The 22,431-nt window shown below is 48.1% G+C and overlaps 1 protein-coding gene and 1 long non-coding RNA gene across 2 annotated transcripts; both read right to left on the reverse strand.

Moving 5' to 3' along the window:
• Window positions 1-3,781: 3,781 nt before the first annotated feature.
• LOC139186208 (uncharacterized) lies at window positions 3,782-7,620 on the reverse strand. Its single transcript, XR_011569754.1, has 2 exons — window positions 7,463-7,620; window positions 3,782-3,985 (listed from the first exon to the last, which is right to left on the reverse strand). It is a non-coding gene; the product is annotated as an uncharacterized lncRNA (long non-coding RNA).
• A 5,255-nt stretch (window positions 7,621-12,875) lies between these two features.
• RASL11A (RAS like family 11 member A) lies at window positions 12,876-15,416 on the reverse strand. The gene is made up of 4 exons (XM_019971478.2): window positions 15,204-15,416; window positions 14,776-14,832; window positions 14,586-14,665; window positions 12,876-13,621 (listed from the first exon to the last, which is right to left on the reverse strand). The coding sequence occupies exons 1-4, from the start codon at window positions 15,310-15,312 to the stop codon at window positions 13,148-13,150; spliced, it is 720 nt and encodes a 239-aa protein (XP_019827037.1). The 5' UTR covers window positions 15,313-15,416; the 3' UTR covers window positions 12,876-13,147.
• Window positions 15,417-22,431: the final 7,015 nt, after the last annotated feature.

Raw genomic sequence — 22,431 nt, forward strand, 5'->3', positions numbered from 1 at the left:
GACAACTGGGATGCTTGTTAAGGAAAGGAAAAGAAAGATAGCTAAGTCATGTCCGACTCTTGTGATCCCATCAACTGTAGCCTGCCAGCTCCTCTGTCCATGGGATTCTCCAAAAGCATATCAAATGGAGCTTCCCTGGGAGCACAGTGGAAAAGAATCTGCCTGCCAATGCAAAAGACACGGGTTTGATCCCTGGTCCAGGAGGGTCCCACATGCAACTAAGCCTGTGTCACAACTCCTGAGCTTGTGCTCTGGAATCCGTGCTCCTCAGCAATAGGAGCCACTGCAATGAGAAGCTAGTGCACCCCAACTAGAGAAAGACCACATGCAGCAGCAGACCCAGTGCAGCCAAAAATGAAAATTAATACTTTTTTAAGTTAAAAAAAAGAGCACATCTAATGAATGAGAATATCTGGTGTTGGGGGTCCATGGATCCAAGTTGAGAATTTCTGGAACCTGCCAGTGATGAAAATTTCAAATTGCTATTTCTCCAGACTCCAATGAAAATGTAGACAGCTGTCCTCCTGATTCAGAGTGGTCAAACCATCCAGATGATGTTCAGGACGTGATGGCACAGGGCCCCCCAACTTTCAGGGTCCCTCTGCTGCTAACTATTGCCTGTCCACCCACTCCGGCTTCCATGATTGAAAAAGGACAAATGTTTCCCACCCCTTGTGATTCTGTCCTGGAGGCTTCATTTCCACTGACTTCTCTGTGCCATCTCTCCCCCTGCCTTCTCAGTGGGATTTTATGTGATATGTGCTTTCTCCTTTGTGAGGGGCACCCCAGTCAGCCCCCACTGGTCATTCATGCAGACTGAGAGGAGCTAGCTACAAAGGACTTGTACGTAATTGCAGACTGAGGACCGAGGAGTCACCTCTAATCCTGTTTATCCTAGAACAAAACAGAGGTCGGGGGAGGGCTTTCCAAGATACCAAAAAGACACAGACTAGATGCCCTCTCCGCCTTGACCCTCTCTCATGTCAGCCTGCAGAGAGTCAGCTCCTCAGCTTCCAGGGTGAGGACTGTTCATATCCCTGCCATCTGCAGTGGGAGGTGGCAGCACACGCATGCACCTGTGCACACATATGCATGCACACACATGTGCACATGTGTGCACACACTTTGGGGATCCTGCTTCTATGCTATGCTGATGCCTTGGGGTCCATCAGCTGCTTATGCTGCCCCTCAACATGGTTCTCAACTCCACTGCAACCCACACCCTCCGCTGGACATTACAGCGAGGAAGAGGTCTCAGCACTGGTTATAACCCATTGTTAGCTATGTTTTTGGTACATTGTGGGTGCTATTCCTTTCCTTCATGTGACATGTTTGCTGATATCTCCCCAGTCACTTTCAGCACTATTGAAATTCCTCTTTTGTGCAACTAAATAGCCAGAATTAAATTACTTGAGGTGCTCCTGTTACAGGCATTGATCTGGGATGGTAGAAGATGTTTTGCCCACGGGTCCCTGTTTCACCATAGTCCTTGTCAGTTTGCACCAGAACAGTGACGCCCTGACTCAAACCAGCTGGGAGCTTGAACACCACATCACATTTCATGCACTTTACTGAATCCTAATGTGGACCCGCTAAACACCCCTTGGCAATACAACAGGAAGATGTCTACTGGGTCAGAGTCCTCAAGGGACTGAGCCAGGAGGCATGGCTATTTCTTGGGTGAATTCAGCTTGTTCACAAGGCTGTTTGAACACTGCCAACACTTGAATATTTTGGAATTGCTTTCCCAACTGAGTAAAAAAGAAGAACCCAATTCTGTAACTATACACAAATACTACTCTGGGGTTTACCATAAGATCTTTGGTTTCAGTGGTAAAGGATCCACCTGCCAATGCAGGAGACATAGGTTTGATCCCTAATCCAGGAAGATCCCACATGCCGTGGGGTAACTAAGCCCGTGTGCCCAACCACTGAGCCGGGAGCTGCAACTGCTGAAGCCCGTGCGCCCTGGAGCTCGTGCTTCACAGTAAAAGAAGCCACTGCGGTGAGCAGCCCACCCACTGCGGCTAGAGAAAGCCCATGGGCAGCGACAAAGACCCAGCACAACCAAAACGAAATAAATAAAGTTATTTTTTTAAAAGACCTTTGGTTTGAACTCAAAGTCAGATTCTGGACTCGATAGGTAAGTTTTTCGTGCTAAGCCATGTGACACTGGGATGTCCCCGGTGCTCCAGTGGCTAACACCGTGTGCTCCCAGCGCAGGGGCCCAGTGTCAGTCCCTGGTCAGGGGACCAGAACTCGCCTGCTGCAGCTAAGACCTGACCCAGCCACACAAACAAAGACACATGATTAAACGACTCCACATTGTCGAATGAGTCCATCTTCCAGAAGAGAAAAGACTCAAATCAACCTTGGTCTGAGGAAAACATTCGAAACAGCTTGTAAAGTAGCACAAGCAGTGAGCTACCTTTGGGTATGTGGGTGAAACGGGGTGGATAGGGACAGAACGAAGTGAAGATTTCCAGATTTCCACTTTACGCCTTTTTATAGTTTTACATTTTTCTGAACTACATAATACACCTGTTTCAAAAAAATAAAACTGGAAAATTCTGCTCCACCAGGTATATTTGACTCTGGCCATCTACACAGATGCGGTGATAGTGGTAAAGAATCCACTTGCCAATGCAGGAGACATAAGAGACACGGGTTCAATCTGGTTGGGAAGATCCCCGGGAGGAGGAACTGGCAACCCATTCCAGTGTTCTTTCCTAGAGAATCCCGTGGACAGAGGAGCCTGGCAGATTACAGCCCATAGGGTCGCAAAGAGTCAGACATGCCTGAAGCAATTTAGCATGCAGATGCATGATACACCGCTATCATTACATTATATCACCCAATAACCAGCTTAACGCCAATGACTGAACATCGGACGGCACAAAACTCTTAATGTTTGCACGAGGTGGTGTGTAGAGTGGAGAGCGCGCGGGAGCAGTCATTAAAACAAGGCTCTGATTCCCGTGCTGCCACACTCTAGTTATGTGGTCAAAGCTGGTAGTCTTTCTGAGCCTCGGTTTCCTCCGAAAAGTGGAAATAATAGCTTCACTGCCTAATTTACAGGCTCCCTCGATGGCTGAATGAGGCAGCAGCCATGAAAAATGTGTGCAGGCTCCAGAAAGCTACACCAAAGCAAAGGTCAGTTACTAACAGAAATTCCTTTGCTTCTAAGGAGCTGCCACGTGGGCAGCGGGTCAATGACACGGGAGCCCAGCTCCGTCAGTCTTGAGGCTCCTGCTCCCCTCCTCTCCTGCCCCGCGGTCAGCAAGGAGGGATGAAACAAGACTACGGATGGCACAGAACGTTCAACCAGCTGCGGGGGTAGGGGAGTGGTGGGAGGTGGAGTGGCCCCAGTGACATGGACCCTGCAAGGTAGGGCCTCATGGGATCCGAGCAGGTCAGTTTGGCCTCTGCCACAAGCATGTAACACTGGGATTGTCAACCCTCTTCCGGAAGAACTTAAACAAACAACCTCTACCCTTAATGCTTGCATTTAAAGGAATATTTACAAACATCAGACTTCTGGTTCCCGGACAAACTCAGCATCAGCAAGATCACATTCTTGTCAGGGCCAAGTGGCCTCGTGCACTCATCTCTATGTCCAGCCTCCCAGCACAAACAGAAAAAGAACACATAAAATTCAAATTAATTGAATCCGATCCTTGGCAACCATCCACTCTCCTGTGACCTGGATAGTCCCTTAGCCCACTTGTGCTATAATTTCTGTGACTCTAATCAGCGTTACTAAGAGTAATAGAGGCAATGAGCAGTTTGGGGTTTTCCCCTTCATTTACTCAACTCACTTCAGAGTAACAACCAAGCACCTACTATGTGCTTGGGGCCCAGGGAAGAGGCATGAAGGGGTCAGAGGAGGCTCCATGGAGGAAGGAGAATGTGCATCTGCTCTTGCAGGCAGGCTAGGAGCTTGACGGGCAGGAGTTCCATGTGGAAGGAGCACACGAATGTGGGCCTGGAGACAGAACAGACAAACCGTGTTTAGGGTCGATGAATGCACGAGGTCTGGTAGGAACCAAGAGAAGAGTGTGTCGGGAAACGCATACTGCCACTCTAGACGGGCAGGTAAGACTCGACCATGACTGACAAGGGAGGATCCCACCGCCTCCAACAGGCTTGAAGTCGACCTGCAGAGATCAAGCAGGGAGGCGCAGCGGCCTTCCTTCCAGAGGAGAGGGTGGAGGGACGAGGGGGAAGAACAATGCTGATGGGCTGCTCCGACCGTCTGCACGAGTTTTCCCCCACTTGGAGTCTTCCATGGCTCCGGATCCTGACCATCCTTCCAGTGGGCGTTCGGATGTGCGTGTCAGTGTGAGGGAAGTGACGTGAATGCCTGTTTTCGAGCATCTAAATCTGTCAGCAGTTGAATGACTTCACTTGGAATCCCTTCATGGAATGAGTATTGATATTACTCACACAGATACTCCTTTCAAATACCCGGATGGCTGGGAGAAGAAAGAAGCTGACTCTGGGGCCAGTAATAGGCCTCTGAGACCTGAGCGTCTGTTACAGGCTCCTCCTCCTAAAATGCAATCACAGGTGAGCATGCTGGCTTCTTAAAGTGCACTGGGGAATGGGGACAATGAAGAGGGGGACTGAGGAAGGGGTGCTCCCGGACTGCACCCCATGGGGTGTCGTGAAGACTCATGAGTTAAACTGTCCTCGGTCCTAATCGTCTGATACAGCCGGTCATTCAAGCAACCCCAAAATCGTTGGTCAGGTGCCTCCTTCTTGCTTGTTCGTGGCACTCAGGGTTTTCAGCGCACCCGAGAAAGAGAAAAGGGAATCTTGTAAAATGTTCATTTTTTTTTAACCTTCTGAAGCATGAAATTAAAAAAAAAAAAAAAAAGTGGCCTGCTTTGTGCCAAAGGAACCACGCCTTCAGAAAGATTCAATGATGCTGTTCAGGTGGTCATGTTGAGAGTCTGAAATGCGAATGAAGTATGTTATTTTCTAAAAGTGACTTTGCCAATAAAGGTTGGGCTTTGGACAAAAGAACCTAAAAATATTACAGCTGGGTTAAAGGAGACGGGCAAGACATGACAGCTGAATAACATGATGCGACTGGATCTCCTGCCACAGGGAAAAGACGCCGTAAAGAACATGACTGGACGCTAACTGCATCCTCGTCAGTGTCACAATGAGAGGCCTCTGCCCTGTCGGTTCACACGCCTCTTCAGGAGCTTCCTGGGTGAAATCGGAAGAAAGAGACAGACACCTCAGACTGGTAGGCAGCAGGTTTAATAAGCAAGGGAACTCACGTGGCGTCTGAAGCGGCTGCAAGACAACAAGATCTCCGCCCCGCCCTCGAGAATCTTGAAAGCTTACCCAGAGGCCTCAGCTGGGTGCAGTCAGACGCACAGTCCAGATGGTCTGGACACATCACTGTCTCAAGCCTAAGTCCCCTGCAACTTCTTGGAGCAGGGAGGACAAGCAAAGGGCACATTCCAAGGACAGGGGGCAGGGTGAAGGACCTCCAGTTGCCCGGGGCCAGCTGTCAGGTCAAAGCAGAAGTCAAATCTTCCTGGGGACCTTCTCTAGAACTGCACCCTCCTGATCGGCTCTCACAGGCTCATGTGCCCTCTCTCGCACAGTGTGCCCTGCATGGTCAGCGAGGGTCCCACTAACCATAGGTGGCTCCTCTGGAGGCAAGCTGGCAGCTTTGAAGGCAGACGTCACCACAGCCATGCAGCCACGTGCAAGAGAAAGTATGGATTAAGACAGTCATTGCTGGAACTTCCCTAGCAGTCCAATGGCTAACACACCATACTCCCAATGCAGGGGACCTGGGTTCAATCCCTGGTCTAGGAACTAGATCCCACATGCTGCAACTAGATCCTACATGCCACAAGTAAGACCCGGCACAGCCAAATAAATAAATAAATATGGCCTTGGCCATCGTCACATTTACCTTTAGGGTGGGAAACAACCCTCTGCACCACGCAGTCACCATTCAGTGGGTGCAGTGGCTTTTGCCACCTTGGTGTCAGAACCCCTACCAACGTTTGGAGTGAGCCTTCACCTCAAAGTTCTGGGTGGGAGGCAGGGACCATCTGCCAAAGCAGATGCTGAAAATGTCAGATATTTTCTTGGCCTCTGTCTAACTGTGCAGCCCCCACGGTTGTTCTCTAGCTCACCCAGTGATTCTGTGGCTTACTTAAAAGCCTTTTAATAAACCCCTGTCACCTTTGTTTTTTTCAATCAGCCAGAGTCTTTTCTATTGTTTGTAAATGAAAACCTTGACAGGTGTACCATGCAATAGTCAAGGTCAAATGCTTCATCAGGAGAATGGTAGCAGCTTCCAGGGGTGCCTGCAGGGGGATGATTGGCTTGGAAAGAAGTACAGTACAGTGGTTTTCATATCAGAAAGACTTGGACTTGACTCTCAACTGTGCCACTCTACCTGCTGAGAGGCTTATGAGAAAGTTAATGAACCTCTCTGAGCCTCATTTTCCTCATTTGTCAAATGGGGATGAAAACAATGAGTTACTCTAATAGAATCATTGGGAGGATTAAATGAGTGAGTGCACCTAAATTACTATATGTGATTGGCTAAATTACTCATGTGTCAACTTGACCAGGCCATGGCGTATCCAAATATTTGCTCCAACGTTATACTGGGCGTGTCTGGGAGGGTGTTCCTACATGAGATTAACATGTGATTCAGGAAAGCAGATTGCCCTCCCTGGTGTGGGTGGGCCTCATCCAATTAGTCAAGGCCTAAATAGACTAGAAAGGCTGACCCTTCCTTAAGTAAGAGGGAACTCCTTCCAGCCTGACTGCCTGGAGCTGGGACATTCATCTTTTCCTGCCTCTGAACTCAGACTGAAACACTTGCTCTTGGATCTTGAGACTGGCTGCTTCAGACTGGAAACACACCTTCAGCACTGCTGGGGTCCCAACTCGCTGATGGCAGAACTTCTCAGTCTCCGTGATTACATGAGTCAGTTCCTTGTAATAATAGTCATAAGAGGGACTTCCCTGGTGGTCCAGTGGCTAAGACGCCATGCTCCCGGTACAGGGGGCCTGGGCTGGATCCCTGGTCAGGGAACTAGATCTCACATGCTGCAACTCAGAGCTTGCATGCCACAGGTAAAGATCCTGTGCCATAACTAAGACCCAAATAAATAAATATTTAAAGTAATGATAATAAATACAAATACATCTTTATCTTGGTTCTGTTTTTCTGGAGAACTCTAAAACCGTAATACATGGAACACAGTGCATATTCAGTAGTTATGGTAGGTAATTGTTGTTTATTATCTTATTATCATGCTACAAAGATATAACCAGCACACAGATCACCAATGGCCTCTCAAACATTGGGGCAGAAGCCTCATATTTTCTCCATCTGGAGAAATTCATTGGCCTTTCTTTTTAAACCTTTTTCTTTTCCCTCTCTCTTGCCCCTGACCCCAGCAAGTACACTCACCCTGAGCTGGGGCGGGGAGGCACTCTTAGCCCCCACTGTGCTCTGTGAAGCTCTGCTCCAGCAGTAAACCACTCTGCAGTGACCTGCTCACTGCCACAGCCTCTGGAAGCTGACCTGCAGCTCACCCCCTCCTCCCCTGCAAGGTGCTAACCTCCCGCCTCCTGGAGAAAAGAAAGCACATGAATCACCAGGGCTGCTGTGGAGGTATCTCCTCCAGGTGCCCGTCAGAGAAGAGTCTGGGGAGAACACACAGCCCTGGGGCCCGCACATGTTGGCCATGCCCATCACCCCAGCTCCCACCCACGGCCCGAACCCCCACCCCCACCCCCATAGCCTTCAAAGGCAGGAGCTCTCAGGGAAGGGCAGCCCCGCCACCTGGATGCAGCACCAGCCTCACCTGCCTCACCAGCCACAGCACCAGGCCAGTCCAGGCCCCTTGCTCGTGTGACACCCCTGCCTTCCCCCCTACAAGTCTGACTTCCCTGGTTAAACAGGAAGCCTGGGGTGGAGTCCAGGAGTCCGGACTGGGATCTTATTCAGAGCTTTCAAACAGGAGACAGCCTCAGGACTTCAGGGTGCTCGTGAAAATGCAGATTCCTCCTCCAGGGCTCAAATACTAGCAACAGGGTCCCAGGGATTCCCTCAGAGGTGATGGCAGGCCCTACGGAAGGCCAGGGAAGCAGCTTCCGAAATTCTTTCTTCTTCCTGGAGCCAGGCTTCCTGGTTCCTGGCTTAAATGAACTGAGGCCACTGTGTGACTTCTCTGAGCCTCAGTTTCCTCATCTGAAAGATGGGAATGATCGTAACGGTACCCAGAGGATTGTGGAGAAAATTAAGGTGCTAGCATATGGTAAAAGATCAAGAATTGTTAGGTATTATTATTGATTGAATAACTGCCCCTCAGCAAACCTTCTTTTTCCCAGATGTGAAGTGGGAAAAATCACATCATTCAAAGCAACTACTTATACCTTGTAGAGTGTTCAAGTATGCCCTTTCCTAAAACAACTTCAAAATATTAGTAGTGACAGGGAACTTCCCTGGCGGTCCCCTGGTTAAGAATCCATCTTGCAAACCTCAACATGAATCAGCCATAGGTATACATATATCCCCTCCTTTTTGAAGGTTTGACAGAAAGCAACAAAATTCTGTAAAGCAATTATCCTTCAATTGAAAAATTGAATTAATTAAAATTTAAAAAGAAAAAGAATCCATCTTGCAACGCAGAGGATGCAGGTTCGATCTCCAGCCTGGAAACTAAGATTCCACCTGCCACAGAGCAACCAAGCCTGCACGACGCTTGAGCCTGAGGACCACAGCTCGAGAGAGTCCAAACACTGCTGCCATGAAAGATCAGGCAGGATGCAACAAAGATCCTGCATGCCACATGGTCAAATAAATAAATAAAATAAATGTTTTTTAAAAATTAAAACAACAACAACACAACAACAACCACAACTGAGTACCTCGTGTGTGTCAGACTCTGACAACAATTCTGCTTGACGGGTAGTGTTAGCTTCATTTTAAGATAAGGAAACTCTTCTTTTTTTCACTTTGCCCAAGTTCACAGGGGATTGACGACAAGGCAGGGTGTGAAGTTGGTCTCACTCAGGAGCCCACCTGTGCGGCCTCCTTAAGGCAGCTTGGTAACTGTTCTTTGGCAGGAGCTCCTGAATCTTCCCAACTTTTCCGGAGTTAAAAATCCATGTGAGTGTTCCCAGGCAAAGTAATCTCTGCTGTTTTTACCACCGTTCTCCTAATGTAAATAGAGAGTGCTGGTAAGAAATGGTAGCAAGTGTTTTTACAACTTTACGCATTAATCTTCATGGAACATGAAATGATGCTCATAGAAGATGAAAATCTTAGTCACTCAGTCGTGTGCGACTCTTTGTGACCCCATGGACTTTAGCCCACCAGGCTGCTCTGTCCACTGAATTCTCTAGGCAAGAAAACTGGAGCCAGTTGAATTTTTGAATGAACTTTTTGCCCAACCCAATATATAGGGTAGATAAACAACAAGGTCCTACTGTGTATTCAGTATCTTGTGATAATGGGACTTCCCTGGTGGTCCAGTGGGTAAGACTTGATCTTTCAGTGCCGGGGCCTCAGTTTCGATCCCTAATCAGGGATCAAAGATCCCACATGCCTCACTCTCTGGACCAAAACAGCAAACTACAAAAAAACAGAAGCAATATTGTAACAAAGTCAATAAAAGACTTTAAAAATGGTCCACATCAAAAGAAATCTTTAAAAAAAAATAAATCCTGTGATAAACCATAGTGGAAAAGAACATGAAAAAGAATGTATGTATGTGTGTAACAGAATAACTTTGTTGTACAGCAAAAATCAACACAACACTTCCCTAGTGGCTCAGATAGTAAAGAATCTGCCTGCAACGCAGGAGCCCTGGGTTCAGTTCCTTGCTCAGGAAGATCCCCTGGAGGAGGGTATGGCGACCCACTCCAGTTTTCTTGCCTGGAGAATCCCATGGACGGAAGAGGCTGGCAGGCTACAGTCCATAGGATTGCACACAGTCAGACACAACCGAAGAGCCTTAGCACACAATGTAAATCCACTATACTTCAATTAAAAAAAGCAAAACTTTTTTTTAAAGGGATGATACCTATTTTGTCCAAGTAGACCTGCTCTGGAAGGAAATGGCAACCCACTCCAGTGTTCTTGCCTGGAGAATCCCGGGGACGGGGGAGCCTGGTGGGCTGCCGTCTATGGGGTTGCACAGAGTTGGACACGACTGAAGTGACTTAGCAGCAGACCTGCTCTGGAGAACATTTTCTTTCCAATTCACCAGGAGAAGAGCCACGTCTGACAGTTTGATGGAGGGTGCCCAAAATATCTTTTGGGGGGGGCGGTGCTGTTATGCACAGGAGACCCTTATAGGTGCTGTGGGGCTGAATTCAATGATGATGACCCGTCCAGTCCTGAGAAAGCTGATTTTCTACTGGGGTGGAGGCACCTGATTTTCTACTGGGGTGGAGGCATCTCATTCAAACAGGAGATGACTACGTTTCATTTGGGACCGGCAAATTTCTACTCTGCTGAAATGTCTGCTCTCACAACCCAGTCATCACTTTCGTCCGTTCACTCGCCTTGAGCCCTGGCTAACTTAATGGTGTTTGAAAAATCATTGGGGATTTTCCCCCTAGATCACATCTTTCAAAGTAGCTTGAGACAAATTTCAGCCAAGTCTTTCCAAGTCTCCTTTTGGAGACAGATCGAATGGTAAGGATAAACTATTAACCACACAAAGTATCTTCACATTGTAAATTTTAATTGGTAACTTTGCATCATGAGCAGTTAAAATTACAACACATACAAAGGAAAAAAGCTACTCAAGCCCCACATTTTTGACTAAACAGTCATCTGGTCTCTCCTACTTGCTCTTTTGTTCAGTGCCGCCTTCCATGGCTATTTACTTTAATCCATTTTCTTGAAAAGGATATTAATAAACTCCAGAACTTCTGTGGTGCTCTTCATCTCAATACGAGCAAAACAAATTTATTTTCTTCTGTTCTAATTGATTTATCTTCCCATCTTCCAAGTTTGCTTTTTTCGTAGGTCGCATGTCAAGTACAGAATGTTTGCAGGATGTACCACTTAGCCATTTGGACCCTGTCCAGTCCTCCAGAACCTCACTGATAGGCATGTTAATTAAATCATTCTGCAGTTTAAGGGCAGAATTAAAGTCGAAGCCTGACCAGAAGGAGGATGATTAGTGGATAGAGAAAGAGCCAGGAATTTCAAGACCGAGTGATGATGGGACGGGTGAAGAAGGACCAAGGATGCTTAGTTCCTCCTCCCTCGTGAGGATGGAGGTGGCCCCCCCAGACTGATGATGACACTTTGGAGGTAAGGCAAACCTTACGAATGTGCATAGACTGTCCTGTCCTCAGCCACCCAAGTTTTCAACATTCTGCCAAACGTTTCAGGAGTTCTACCATCGTCAGCAATATTTCCTGCCACCGCTAATAAAGAACCTTCAACTACTCTGAACCTCCTGCCCTCATTCTGCAGAAGTGACAAGTTGTTTCATCAGCATCTGCCTTGATTGTCCTGGGCACCAGAAATAATGTCGTCACTCATTCATTCATCAAATATTTACTGCAACCCCGCGCCCCCCGCCAGCCTATATGAAAGCACTGGGCTAGCAGCACTGGAGTGCAAAGTCATAAAACGCGTGACTGCCCTCAAGCAGGTTGGGTTATAACACAAATGCTACAGGAAGACTCCGAGAGAGCGCCCCGGGAGTTGAATATAGCATGGGACTTGAAAGACCTTTTAGGTGGAGAATAGGACAAAACATTCAAGGCAGTAATTTGTGCCAAGGCAGGGAGGCATGAAAGAACCTGGTGAAGAGTGAGAAAGGCAGAGTGTTCTGTTGGAATGGATTGTCAGCTCTGTGTGTGTGTGTGTGTGTGTGTGTGTGTGTGTGTGTGTGTAGTGGGGGCAAGGGTTTTGGGAGGAGGGAGTAATGAATCTTGAGAGGTGGTAAATAATCCTGATTCTATGCCTCATTAATATTTTATCCAGTAGATAGGGGAAAACTAGCTGTTTTTTCAATCACAGAAATAAGATGATCAGGTTTGCTTTTAGTAAGTTTGGGTGCAAAGAAAGAAACCATTCTGCCAAGAAACCAGAGTCTTGTCCACATGCTTGCCTGCCAATCCAGGCAAGAGCTGCAAAGGCCTAGATTAAGACAAAGGGATGCTTTAGAGAAAAAAATAGGAGAACAGACAGACCAAGTGCCCCACTGGTGAGGGTAAGGGAGACAGAGAGGGGTGGAGAATTTTCAAGCAACTCCAGGGAGGGTGCACTTGCTGACAATAGCAATACTCAAAGGGAGATTGCTTCTCTAATATGAAGGAGAGGGTAAACTTCCATTTGAATCGATAAATGATAATGTTATTCATGTTATAAGTTTTTAGCATCTATGTGCAAGGAACTTCTCCCCTAGAAAATTACCTGGTGTCAATTTCATGCCTGGGGAAAGTGCCCTAATTAAAGATGCGTGTGGGAGCGCAGGCTCAGTCAAGTTCAACTCTTTTCGAACCCATGGACTGCAGCCCTCCAGGCCCCTCTGTCCATGGGATTCTCTAGGCAAGAATACTGGAGTGGGATGCCATTTCCTTCTCCAGGGAATCTTCCTGATCCAGGAATTGAACTCGAGTCTTTTGCATCTCCTGCATGGGCAGGCAGGTTCTTTCCCAGATGAGCCATCCTGCAGCTATCCAAATCCCATTCCTCCTCCACAGACTCTTGTTTCTCCCACAAATTCCTTCTAAACCAACCCCTCACTGCGGAAGCCACCAATCAGAGTTCAGACCCAGGGCAAGCTCAGAGCAGTTCTGGGCTCTGGTGCAAGTATGATTTCTATAAAAAGACATTTAAAAACAAGGAGCAAGGTTACCATTTGCCTTTAATGGAAAAGTGGCTAGCCGTTAGTTTTTTAAAAACCTTTTATTTAAAAAAAAAAAACAACAATCTTTATACAACTTCTAGACAATCACCGTTTGAATTTTCAGAAATACATATACACTTGAAAACCAACAGTCTGTATAAAAATAAACTCTGAGTGTCGGATTAAAAAGGGGGACCCACCCCCCGCAGTCTTCTCAGTAGCACGAATGCATGGGTTAAAAGGAGATGAGTCAAGCAGCCGTGGTGCTGTGTCTACCCCAGGGCGGGGGCAGAGGGGGCCTTGGCCTTGGAGGACAGAGCCTGCTTGAAGCGCCTCTTGAGATCCTGCATGTTGGGAGAGCGCGGCCTCGGGACGACGGACGCTCTCCTCCTCTCTGACCCCAGGTTGTGCAGCTTGCTTACTTCTCTGCACAGATGCCGGAACGCATCACACACGTCTTCGTAGTTCTCGCTGGTGGAAACTTCCAGGAACAGGCTGCCCAGCTCGTTGGCCAGCTGGACGCCCTCTCGGGTCTGCACCTGCCGGGCATGCAGCAGGTCCCCCTTGTTGCCCACGATGACGATGGGGGCTCTGGAGTCAGGGTGGACCTTTCGGATGTGCTGGTGCAGGGGGCGGATGGCCAGGTAGCTGTCGTAGTCCGTGATGGAATAGACCAACAGGAAGCCCTCTGCCCACTGCACGCACTTGGACAAGGGGTCACCCGCCTGCATGAGGCTGTCCTGGACCTGAAAAGAGCGAAAAGAGCCCGGATCTAGGAAGGCCTCGGTGGGAAGGCACCAAGAGAATATCAAAGCCACCCTTGGAAAAAAACGTTAGAAAGAGAAATCACTAAATATAGTTTTCAGATGCTACCCAGCTTCTGCAGGAGGCTTTTAACATGGAAAGACCCGATTCTCAGGCAGGGTCCCGGCCTGGGTTATTTCTGAGCTGTTACCTATGCATCACTTTTAAGCTTGGCAGGTTGTCTGTGATGAGCCCTGTAGGACTGACTGAAGAAGGACTTCAGTGAGAACTTTCAACTCAGGATGGCGCAATTTTTAGGGAACTAACTTCGAACAAACAAACCTTTGAGCATAAGCCAAGATAAATATCTATTCCCAAACCCATAAAAATATTTTTAGCGTGTCCTTCTTGAGAATGTTACAGAAACAAATTCCTTCTTTCAGATCTTCCCTCCCTAGAACAGAGAGCAATTAGTAACTTGTTAATCAAGTTACATTCCTGACAGCTTGCCCAGGGGTTATCTGAATGCAGGTACTGCAGAAACAGCTAGAAACGGGAGCGCTTCGGGGGTCTTCCTGGAGAGAAGACCCTCTCCGGAGTCCCACCCCATAGTTTTGTTCAGGCTCCAAGGCTGAGCTCTTACAGAATTCCTGGGATCCCTGTAACCAGTGATGCCCGGGCTGCTGCTGCAGAGAGAAGGTAAGCCTGACTCCCAGTTTCCGAGGTGGCTGACAGGAGGGGGCGGCCTCTAATGACCTCCTCTCCCCGTCCCCTCCTCCTATCGTGGCCGGTTTCTAACACTCCAACGACTGGGCCCTACCTGGGACGGCCCACCCCCTCCATCTCCTGCCATGGTAGGCGGATTCTTTACCACTAGCGCCACCTGGGAAGGCCCCTGCATCTCAGTGCATAACCTGGCTCCGGCGTCCGCAAGCGCGTGGGCCGCCGGCTCCCTTCAGTCCTTACCTGGATGCCCCCGGGGGTGTCCTGGATCTGCAGGGAGACCTGGTCTCCCTCCACGTACACAAGCCGCGAGTACAACTTGCCTGGAGGATTAAGGAGACTTGGGTTTTAAATTCTCATACTCTCATCAGAAAAAAAAAAAAAGAAACAAATATCCGAGCACGCAGCCCCAACAGCGCGAGAGGAATCTAACCTGTATTCGGCTCATAATCGCCGATGAATCTCTTGGTCAGGAAGCGCACGATCATCGCTGAAAAGAAAAGAGGAAAATTCAGCTGCAGGACTAGGACGAGACTGCCAAAGCCGACCTGCTCAGGAAAGAGGGCGTGACCGGCCGCGGAGCCGCTGGTACCGCGCGCATCCTCAAGGCTCCGCAGAGCCCAGGGCGCGGCCGTGGCCTCCGCAAGTTTTGAGGCGGGTGCAGCCGTGGGTGTGCTACGGCCGCACCTGGCACCACACAGGTGCCCACTGGCTAGGGCCCGGGCCTGGATGCTCCGGGGGAAGCCGCGGGAAGCCAGGTGAGCGGGGCAGGCGGCAGGCCAGCAAGCGCGCGGACACGAGTGGGTCTCCCCTGCCCTCCCCCGCTCCGCGGAGAGCCCGCCTTGTCCCCGGAGCACTCACCGCTCTTGCCCACGCGGCCGGCGCCCAGCACGGCCAGTTTGATGTCCTTGGGCAAGAGGTAGTCGGAGGAGGACTCGGGGATGGGGGCGAGGAGAAAGTGCCCGGACATGGTGGGCGGCCGCACGGAGCGCACTCCGGAGCGCGGGGACACTGGTGCGCGGGGACCGCGGCGGCCGGCGCGGCTGGCCAGGCCCGCGGCTTTTAAAGGGCTGGGCGCGCTGGGGGCGCTGCGGCCGCCTCCTCTTCCCGCCCCTTCCCGCAGCGGCGGGCAGGGGGCGGAGCCGGAGGGCCCGGGCGACCGTCACCACCGCGTCGCTGCCTGACGCTTCACGCCAGCCCCCGGGCCCTGGAGACCCCGCCTCCACTGCGCCAGCATTGCCCGGGCGGCCCCTGCATCCCTCAGAGGCGAGCCCTGGGTCACTAGACCAGTGGGTGAATCTGAGATCAGAGTTACGAGCTGGGGGACGAAAGGAAGAGGAAAAAGGCGATCGGCCAGATGTTTCCGCATCAATGGGAAGGATAAACTCCTGTCCAATGTTGCCATTTGTATCGTTGAAAGATGCTGAGGGGCGGCATTATTAAGGAGAAGTGCCCTGACTGTTAGTGGAAGGGAGGCGCGGTCAGTGTGACCTCGCTCCAGATTTGTGAAGGCCCCTTGGGGAAGTGGTCGTTCACAGCTCAGCCTCCAGACCCAGCCTGGCTGCTGACGCCGGCTGAACTGACTCTTTAGCGACACTTAATCAGCATCCCATCCACTGAGAGCTCTGCCTCCGGACTAATTCTCCATCAGATCCCGTCCTAGGACCTGAGTCACTCGTTTGCTTCGTTATACAAGTGCTTACTTCTAGGTGTAAAGTGGAGTTTAGGGTGGGCGTGGAAGGGGGAGGAAGAGGACACAAAAGCAAAAGGGCGCCTGTCTTGAGTTTCCGAGCTCACAGTGGCCAGGCTAAACAGCCTGGCTCTCAGTTCTCGCCCTTAAAGGCCTTGACTCTGACCCCTCTCACATCCACATGGGTTAATCGCCAAGTTCCCTCATTTCTTCTGCCTCAGTCTCCTGGGGTCTCCTCGGCTCCCTCCCTCCTGCTCGCCTGGCTTCTTGCCTGAAGAATCTGGGAGTGGACTGGTTTCCTTCCCCCTCCCCCGGGGTCGCTTCCTCTGATCTCTGTCATCCTCAGCCTTGTACCCAGTGATGCACTCTCAGGGCACCCTTGGCAGCACTGACCCCCAGCTGTCATTACTGCCTGGTAGAGTGTTTATTTCATGTCTGTCTCCCGGAATGCAGGGCCTCTAGCTTGGTCTTGGATGCCCAGCACATAGTGGTATCTTAGGAGGCTGTTAATAAATGTGAGTTCACTGACTGACTTTCTGAATGAATGGGGTCTTCACTGTGTAAACTGGAGAAGACAGAAGTCACATGTGTAACCTCGTTCCCCAAACCCTGGTTTTGAGATTAACTTGCTCTCAGGAGAAAGTGTTCCAAGAAACACCCTGAGAGGGATCGCCTTATGTCAGCTGAACTGGCTTTTGGTTTTGCACAAGCAGTCCCTTTCTGTGCAGCCTCAGTCTGACCGGAGAGACGTGAAGCCCAGACCCTCCTTCCCTGACCAGGGAAAAATCCCACAGAGATGGTGGTGACTTACAGAACCACCTTGAAATCACCAGGTTCAGTGACAGGGACCTGGGCTTCTGCCTTTCAGGTTTCTCTTGGCCTCTGCTTCTTGAGCACAGAATGGCTCCTGCTTCACCAAACATCAAGTACTCATCCAAGCCAGAAGGGAAGGAGGGAACCCTCTGTCTCTTTTTATTATGAAATAAAGTAACTCTCAGAAGAACCCAGCAGGCTCTCTTACGTCCCAGTGGCCAGAACTGAGAAGCTGGGAACAAGTGTTTCCAATGCCCAGCAGAAAAGACCAGGACGAGCTCGAGTCAGCTCCTCCTGGAGGTGACACAAATCACTACTATGCTAGGAGCCCAGTGGTGGAAGAGGGGACGCGTGCTGAGCAGCAGTCATGGGCTCTGTCCACACACCCTCACTCTCCTGAGGCTAAAACGTAGTATTTACAAGGGGCAAGAGAGCCCTTTCTTGGCTGAATCGTGGGCGTGTCTCCTCACCTGACTTTCTTACGTTCTCACGTATATACGATCATTGTAGGTTAAGGTCACCCCATAGGGAAGATCCCTAAAACTGTTCTCTGCCTGGTGTCGTTATGTTCTGTCTGTACTTACACTGCACCTTTGCTCAGAGAGCTCGAAACGTTACTCCTCCATTCTCCTTGGAAAGCTCTTTGCATTTGCAAACACACAAGATCACCCATGACCTTTCAATGCAGGTGTGTACCTGAACGGTAGAATTATAAATAGCCTTGCCTAAACTGTAGGTGCTTGTCTTCTATTTCATTTGAATTTCTTTGTATCCAGAGTTATGTAATATGGCTGTGCAAGCAACATATCACAGGCATGCTGAAGTGGTTTTAAAAAGATAATAGAAGTGTGTAGGCGTAGATATGAATATACAGATCTGTGGGTGTTTAGAAGTGTGAAGAGTAGATTTGGTAATACGCAAATAGCAGGCTCCGGACTCTATTAACCTTCACCAACCACAGGAAGGAGTTTGATTTCCAGCCCTAGACAAAACTTTGCCAGGGATCCTCCTGGACTTCAAGAACATCTCTTCCAGCACCATCACTCAATGTCAGCTACCTTTCCTGTGTATCCTAAATTCCCCAGTATAAAAATTAGGCTCTGTTCTCTACCCACTCCCTACTTTATTTCAGTTCAGCAATCAAATGATTGAAAATCTACTCTCAGCAAAGCTGCTAAGCGCTGGTACAGAACACAGAGAACAGCTTTCTATTATCAAACATTTACTGAGAGGACAATAATGTGTAAGACACTCTCACCTGCCTTCACAGACATCCCCTTTGTGAAGTTAATTACAATAATTATCCAATTATCATTTATATATTATTCTTGAGTTTACAAAAGAATTTTCAATTATCTTAATTCTCCCTTAATCTTAATCCTGTGAAATGGGTAAAAAAAAAAAAAATTTTTTTTTAACTTTTTGGCCACCCTGAGAGGCATGTGGGATCTAGTTCCCTGATCAGGGATCAAACCTACACCCCCTGCAGTGGAAGCACAGGGTCTTAACCAATGGGACAGCCAGGGAAGTCCCTTTAATAACTTTTAATGGAGTATAATCTTTATAAGTATTGAAACACTATGCTGTGCACTTAATATAAGTCAGCTATACTTAAAAACAAACTCACGGATACAGAGAGCAAGACAGGTGGGTACCGGAGGGGAAGGTTGGAAGGGAAGTGAAAAGAGTGAAGGGGACCACCTGTATGTTAACTGTAGCTTTGGCGGTGATCACTTTGCAATGTACACAAGACGCTGGTTTATAATGCTGCATACCTTGACCTTATGTTAGAAATATGAGGTGGGGGTCAGGTTATCAGGGAAAGCTACAGGGAGAAAAGACTGGTCTCTGGGCATATTGGATAGATGGAAACACAAGGGTAGAGACAGGTCTTATCTAGCTGGGAGAGCAGCATGAGCAAAACCAGGAAGGTAGGACGTGTGTGGCACATAGTCTCAGATCAGATGCAGTAGACCCTGATGCTGGGAAAGATTGGTGGCAAGAGGAGAATAGGGGCCAACAGAGGATGAGATGGCTGGATGGCATCACAGACTCAATGGACATTAATCTGAACAAACTCCGGGACATAGTGAAGAACAGGGAAGCCTGTAGTGCTGCAGTCCATGGGGTCGTAAAGAGTTGGACATGACTTAGCAATTGAACAGTAAAACGACCCCAAATGTTGGGGAGCAGACTGCGGGTGGTAGTGAAGGCCATACTGTGGCTTCATCTGGGGGCTCCTGAACACCCCTGACCTGTCTCTGAGGAGGCGACCCCTAGTACATGCAAGTGCCAGTGCTGTCAGTATGCAAAGGACAGGCGACATCTCTGCTGTCAAGCATCTTCAAGCTGTTTGCTTATTCATCTCCTGTGAGAAATTAATCGGAACTCTTGTTCTTTCTCAGGAGCAGACACTCAATCACATCTCCCCTTAAGCTAAGCCATCATCTCATTTGATAGACAGCAAAGAGTACCCCATGGCATCCCTTTTCTAAACCAAATGATTTCCATAAACTGCACTCTTGCTGAGAAAGTTCTGTGAGGATTCTCTATGCTTTTTTTATGCAGGACTCTGAGAGATGGCCCATCCGTGGCTCCTCACCACATGGCTCCTGCTGTTTGAAAAGACCCACAGTAGAGTCTTGGATGGTTATTCATGCCTTTGTACATTCTCCATCTTAGCATAATAGCTGCAGTTTCTGCCTCACTCTTTTCATAACCAAGCAATCTGCCTAAGATTCTATGAAGATTTCTCACTCGAACAATACTAATTTTTCCCTTTTAAATAGGGCTGGGATGAATATGCTATAAACACTCATATCCCAAACAAATCAAATTCAGCTTGAAATTCTCCTTGCTCAAAAAAATAAGATAAACCTGTTATAGTGATGCCTATTGCTAAATTTTAGCAATTGTTTATATTTTAGAATCTTTCCTATCCTAGTACAGAAAAAAAAATGCAAATCTACGCTAATGGGAATATAGAAGAGATATGAAACTGAGGTTTTTTTGTTTTGCCAAACATTTAGAAGGAAATTTCAGAGATGTAGCTTATTCAACCCTTCAGATTGGCTTCAGCTGAACACGAACATAAGGCCTTCAGTGATACCTGGCTAGATCAGAAGAGAAAGTCCAAGAAGCCACACAGCTTCAATCACGATTGTGGCTCTTATTAAGAACAGGGTGAAAAGTTTTATAGATAGAATATTTTTCTTCATTCTCATTGGGATGTGTGGAAAAAAGGGAATTGTACAGTAAGGGATTCATTTATAAATGCATACTTTGTGATGGTTACTAATTAAAGGACCTGCATTTCAAGGCAGGCACATACTTTTATCAGCACACACAAAGCTCAAGGGTTTCAATTTAATTCATCTCTCCACTAATAAAACCTTCCAAGATCATCTGCAAAACAGTTGCACTAAACAAGAGATGCCCAAGAGTTGGAAATACAGATGTAGAGCTTCAGAGAAAGTGAGCTCTGAAATTGAGTCTCAAGTTTATTAGAGATGGCTAAAGATAAATCTAGCGGATCTCACATTTGAGAATGCTTCTCAATCATCCAGGGAGCTTGTTTCAAGTGCCAGGCTTGACTGGCAGAATTTCTGACTCAGTGGCTCTGGGGTAGGTTTGCATTTTAAACAAGTTCCTAGACGTGGATGCTGCCTCTGGGGCACCATACTTGAAGAACCACTGCTCCTAGAAAGAACTTAGGAGGGACAGACGTGGAACCTCAAGGAAGATCCAAAATAAAGTGGCCGAGGGAGTTAGACAGGCAGGGAATTTGGTGAAAGGATGATGGCAGAAGGGCCTTCCCAGGTGGCATCGTGGGAAAGAACCCACCTGCCAATGCAGGAGATACACACGTGCATGACGGCCGAAGCCTTTGAAAGGAAAACAATTTCCTGGCCCTGACAAATACTAGGGAGATGAAGCCAAATTGGAAAAGTCTCCAGATTTAATTAGCAGGGTGTTTGGTGACCTGTAGGAGTAGTTTCATTAGAGTGGTGTAGGTGGAAGCCAGATTTGAGTGGGAGACTGGGAGTTGAAGCTACAAAAGAAATGAGACACAGGAGAAGCTGTTTGTTTCATTTGCTGGCTCTCAGCAGTCCATAAGCTGAAATGAAGGCAGCAGTAGTGGAAAGGGTCAAGCAAACAAGAGAAAGCAAGAATAATTGGTGAAAACAAGGGCAGTGTAGTGTCAATGCACCTCTCGAAGCCTTATTTTGCCTTAATTTAAATAGGATTTCTGATTGGACTCCTTCTCCTAGGTTGTAACTTCCTTAAGGGTGCTTAACCTCCTTTCAGGGTAAAGTAGGGGAAGTGACAGTAACCATCTCCTAACTTACTGAATCTGACTTTGGCTGGAAGTGGTACAAGATGTCAGAAAGGCAGGTAGAGGCCAGATGATACAGGGCTTTGAATGTGAGAATAAAGGTCAGAAACACAGGAAGGTTCAGCAGAGATGGCAGTGGAGGCAAAAGGAAACCAGGTAAGTGGCCCAGAAGCTAACGAAAGCCCAATTCAGTAATTCAACATTTTCTTCCACCAGATTAGCAAGGACTAAATTATAATGCGCTTCCCTGGTGGCTCAGACAGTAAAGAATACTCCTGCAATGCTGGAGACCTGGGTTTGATTCCTGGGTCAGGAAGATCCCCTGGAGAAGGAAATGGCAACCCAGTCCACTATTCTGGCCTGGAGAATCCCTGTGGACAGAGGAGCCTGGCGGGCTATAGTCTATGGGGTCACAGAGTGACACAACTGAGTGACTAAGCAGCAACAAATGAGCAACAACTGGGGAGAGTGAAAAGACAAGCATTTTCACTCACTCACAGAGTACAGACTGGTACAACCCTTTAGGAAAGCAATCAATATCAAGAATCTGAAATTCAGTACTGTGCCTGAGGATGCAGATTCATAGTCTCACCAATGATAGCAATTTATAAAACTGCTGTACTGCACACCAGACAGAGGAGTTCCCATTTCCTGGTGACCTCCCCTCTGCGTGGCCAGGCCCATCTGCAGCTCTTTCTCTGGTCTAGCCTCAGCAGCCCTCCAGCACTGTGTCCTATGATCCATTTCCTTTTTGACAAGTCAAGTTACACTTCATTTAGTGAGTTAAACGTGGAATCACTCCAAGCGCACAAAGGACTTGTAGAAAATCCTTTGGTCCAATCTGTCAGACTTGCAGACAATCCTCATTTTACAGGAGCAACACAAAACAAGGTTAGCATGACTTGCTGGAGAATGAACAAAGGTTTGAAGTATCTTAATGTTTCCACATTACATGAAATATTTAATCTCATTACTCCTGAGCAACGTGGTTGGTTAGCCCTCAAAATTCAGAAACACTGTAGTTTGTAACAGTCACTGTAGTCAATAAATGCTCTTGAATGAGAAAGCACTGCCTTTTAAAACAAGTAGGCATCTACTTTAGGTTATTTTCCTGTAGTTTATAAAGTCCACAGGAAAATAAAACCACCTAAAGTAGATGTCTACTTAAAAAAAAAAAAAAAAAAAAGGCACTGCTTTTCTCATCCAAGAGCATTTATCAAGGACTTATGTGCCAGGGGCTTCCCTCATAC

Source organism: Bos indicus, chromosome 12, assembly GCF_029378745.1.
Source record: "Bos indicus isolate NIAB-ARS_2022 breed Sahiwal x Tharparkar chromosome 12, NIAB-ARS_B.indTharparkar_mat_pri_1.0, whole genome shotgun sequence".
In the NCBI taxonomy this organism is placed as follows: Eukaryota; Metazoa; Chordata; class Mammalia; order Artiodactyla; family Bovidae; genus Bos; species Bos indicus.